General features: G+C 32.2%; 1 protein-coding gene across 3 annotated transcripts; it reads right to left on the bottom strand.

Annotated features, from left to right (window-relative positions):
* Positions 1-2,199: 2,199 nt before the first annotated feature.
* LOC120175912 (BOI-related E3 ubiquitin-protein ligase 1-like) lies at positions 2,200-3,470 on the bottom strand. Of its 3 annotated transcripts, none has more exons than XM_039182457.1 (4): positions 3,292-3,468; positions 2,890-3,214; positions 2,465-2,807; positions 2,200-2,430 (listed from the first exon to the last, which is right to left on the bottom strand). In XM_039182457.1, exons 1-4 carry the CDS (start codon positions 3,345-3,347, stop codon positions 2,201-2,203), a joined length of 954 nt encoding a protein of 317 aa, XP_039038388.1. In that variant the 5' UTR covers positions 3,348-3,468; the 3' UTR covers position 2,200. The 3 variants fall into 3 exon arrangements, with proteins under 3 accessions (XP_039038388.1, XP_039038387.1, XP_039038389.1); XM_039182456.1 differs by having other exon boundaries at positions 2,890-3,217; XM_039182458.1 differs by having other exon boundaries at positions 2,238-2,807; positions 2,890-3,217; positions 3,292-3,470.
* Positions 3,471-4,256: the final 786 nt, after the last annotated feature.

A 4,256-nucleotide genomic window follows, 5' to 3' on the forward strand; every position in this document is an offset into this window, starting at 1 on the left:
AATAGTAAAAATGAAAATAAAAATGGTGATTTCACGCTTCATCAAAATTGAACTCTTCACAACACTTCCAACTTGTCGTAAAATATTTCATTGAGTTTTGTCATTTGAAACCGAATATATTTTAATATATATATAATGGTAAATTATATATAATTAATCATCCATTTATTTTCGCAGTTCAATTTTGCTCCCTCAATAATTTTTTTTTTGGAAAATTACATCTTAAGTTACGTTTCGATCACTCATTATTAAAAATTTAACGATAATGCTGATGTGTCATTATAAAATAATGTCATATTATCATTGAAACAATTATCATGTAACTAATTCTGTTTATTTTTAACAACAGATGACCAAAGTAGAACCAAAACATAACATTAAATATGATTTTTTTAAAAATAGTTGAATGACCATAACAAATCAAAAAAACAAGTGGGTGACTAAATGTATAATTTACCTATTATATAGTTTATCGTGACCTACGTTTTGGAAAACGATGAAAAGAAGTTAATTAGTTCCGATGTCAGGTTTAGGGTTTATTAAGCAAGGGGCAAACCACCAAGTTTGATGCGTATGCAAATGAAATAGACCATATTATTACAATTAATTAGTTGCAATACATTTGACATTGATTAATATAAAGGGCAGTTGACAACATCAGCTTTGTTTGGAGTAGCTTGAACATCTCTCCCATTTTACTAACCCTCTTGCTTGGGGTTTATATGAGTAAAATAATCAATTCTTCACGTAGAAAACCTGGTCAAATGCTCTATATAATTCCCTCTCGTACATGTTGAAGTTTTGGAGTGGTGGGCCGGTGGCAACTTAATTGCAACGTACACCCTAATAAACAAAAGCAAAAACCAGTTGCCAAACTTGAGAATATAACTGATGACCTACTGGGGTTGAGCCTGGATTTTAATTCAATTTACTCGTATACTTGTGTTTTAAATATATAACAATTTCAATCTTACTTTTCATAGACACAATGATAAAATTAATCTCAATATTCATTCAAATAATTATTCTAATTTATATATTGTTGGAGTATTTTGGTTTAACATCTTTCCTATCTTCTTCTTTATCTGAGTTTTGTCGGCTTTGAACCCTCCAAGATTTACCATCTCTCTGCCAACACAATTAAGAAGCTGCAACAACAGAAAGAAAGAAAAGCATGATGTTTGAGTTATGGTGACGCCACCAGTATAATTCTGCACGTCCTAGCCTTGTTTAGAGGGCTGTTGGATTCAACCCCCCATGGAATGGACATTTCCGTTCTATGTATCTTCAAAACAATGGACCACTTTCTTCATTATCACTTCTCACTTTTCATTTACTTTGTTACATCTAAGATGGAAACATTAACAAATCAATTTATTTATTAATATAATTATTATAGATATTTGGTGGAAGTTATACATCAACTTTTACTTTGGTTTTAATATGGTCAAGCTCGTGCATTATTTTAAAAAATTTCATTTATATATCTTAATTTTGTGATATTACATTCTTATCTTTTTCCTTATAATACTATATATATATATATATAGATAGTGTTAGGATAATTGGCTCCGGTTTCCACTTAAAATAATTTAAATTGAAAGATAGCTGCACGAATCAAGTAAAAAAATTATTATTTTTTGAGATCACAAACTCAAGTATCAAGAATGTCAAGTACGAGCGTTTAGTGACAGATAATATTAAGATAATTAATTGGACTAATGGGAAGTGATAGAACCCAACAGACAGCTCTCAAAAATTTTAAAAATTATAATTTAAACCTTTATAATTTTTAAAAATTTTAATTTGATCCAAAATATTTTTTAAAAATTTATATTCTTCTTCAAAAATTTTAAATATTTTCAATTTAACCCTTTCCATATTTTTTAAAAATTCTCATCAAACCTCTTAAAAATTAAAAAATTTTAGTTGAGCCCATTTAAAAAAGTTAAATTAAACCCTTCAAGTTTTTTTTTAAAAATTTTAAACCTCTAATTTTTCTAAAAATTTTAAGTTAATCTTCTAAATTCTATCACCAAATTCTGCTACTGTTAACGAGATAAAATATTATTATTTTTAATTAAGCCAATTGATCGAATTTTGATATTGTAAATGAAAAATTAAATTAAATATATCGACTTATAATATATGATCTAAACTAATTAATAATAGATTAAAAATCTATTAATAAATAAGAATATTAATTATTTTTCCTTTGTTTCACTAATAAATATGAGGAAAGTAAAAAAGGAAAGAGGAAAGAAAGTTTATCACGACATGTTAACATGAACACTGGCATTGGCAACAGAAAGACAAACAGGGCAAGTGCCTTCCATGCTGGACCCGCACATCGTACATAGACATAGATGTCTGCATGGCAGCAACAATACACTTGACTCCTTCTCCCCACACTTTCTGCACTTACGGTCCTCATTCCCAACAACCACCGCCTTATCCTCCGCCGCCGCCGCTGCCACCACCTTCCGCCACTCGTCGTCGCTGCTGCCACAGCTAGACTCCGCGTCATCTTCCAACGCGCCACCTCGCACGTGTGCCAGGACTTGTTCTAAATTGCTGCGTAGGGAATTGGCCGTCGCTTCGTTCGTTTGTGCCAAATCTCTCCACAGCTGATTCTCCACGTACAGGCTTTTAACCCTTTCTTGAAGAACCCAGTTTAGTTTCCCGATTCTTTGTATCTCTTCATCTTTCTCCTTCAGTTTCTTCATCACCCCTTCTTGGATTGCGTTAATCAAAATTCTTGATTGCCTCTTTCTTCTCTCTTCAAGTTCCATCCTCACTTTTTCCGTCTGTAATTCATCCAAAAACATAAAACTATATCAATATGTCGACTGTAATTAGAAAACGTTGTTTTTTCTTCAAGGAACTTACATGATCAAAGATAAAACGGTCAATATCTTCTTGTTGTTGTTGGATCTGGGAGAAGACATCAGAAAGGTTGGTCTTTTGAGGGACCGAATATGAATCGAAGCCATTGTGGAACGAATCTCTAGACCTTTTTCTCGGAGCTGAAACTGGGACATTCATGTTGTAAGTAAGACCACTATCGGCTTTGTTGATAAACGTTTTGCCTGAGATATTTGGATCACAGACGAAAGATCGATATAATGGTTGCATTGAATCAACCAGATGAACACAAGAATCCATCTGTGTATTGTATAGATTTCCCATCCCTTGATTTGTTTTGATAAAATTTGTGCTGCAAAAAAAAGGAACAAAATCATGTTAAAGAAGAAAAAGAAAGAAACCCCATGTTGAAGAAGAAGCACCTACCTGTTGGTGATTAACTGAGGAGAGAAAATATCTATACGACGAGCTTCGACTGCCATTGGCTTTGATGTGTTGTTCTTCGAGTTTGCTATATATATGGGCTTATCTGGTTTTTTTAACGGGAAGAGAAAGTTTTGAATAAAAACAAGAGATAAGAGAGAGGGAATCTAGTAGTCATTTATCGTACACAAAATTTGTTTGGAACTTTTTTGTAAAACATGGAGTGGCTGATGTATATATACACCTCACTTGCACATGCTTTTTATTGTGTTTTTCCGGGGGGGATCAAAGATGTTTTTTTTTTTTTAAGGTTGTGGATTCAGACAAAGACTTAATCATGAATTAACAAGTCTATATACATTGCTTGTCACGCTAATGTTTACTTTCTATTCCATGGGTACCTTTTCATTATTAGTTGAAATGCTGAATCCATGTAGGTATCATATGTCCATGGGTAATGGTTTGTTTTCCTTGCATTCCAAACAGCTCAAATCTGTCGGTGCTATACGAGGGGATAAAATTTCAATGCGTCTTATTTTGGTATCCAAATCCGAATAGAATTATTTTACACTCGCATACGAGAAAGAACTTCATGACTTAAATACTAACTAATAGCTTCGTCTTCTACCTTCAAATCCATTAGTTATTTTTGCTTTAATCCCATTCTATCTCGTTTGTTAACTGATTTACTGTGCGTACAATGCAAAAATAATACTTTCAAATCTCGATGCTCTGAAACAAAGGATGCTCTTCATCTTTCATTAATGGATCGAGAATTGTATTTAATAAGTTTAAAGGTGGAAGATAAAGTAGAATATGAAAGTGACTCTTTTGAGAAGATCACATAAAATTTATCATAAAATCAAAATCAACACCTCTCAAAATTTTATTAGTGGGACACAAAGAGGGGCACTAGCAACAAGAGGGATAGGATTTATGTTCCCTTTCAAACTATATACACATATAAT

The sequence above is a fragment of the Hibiscus syriacus genome, unplaced genomic scaffold (assembly GCF_006381635.1).
Source record: "Hibiscus syriacus cultivar Baekdansim isolate YM2019G1 unplaced genomic scaffold, ASM638163v2 tig00112217_pilon, whole genome shotgun sequence".
NCBI classification, from domain to species: Eukaryota; Viridiplantae; Streptophyta; class Magnoliopsida; order Malvales; family Malvaceae; genus Hibiscus; species Hibiscus syriacus.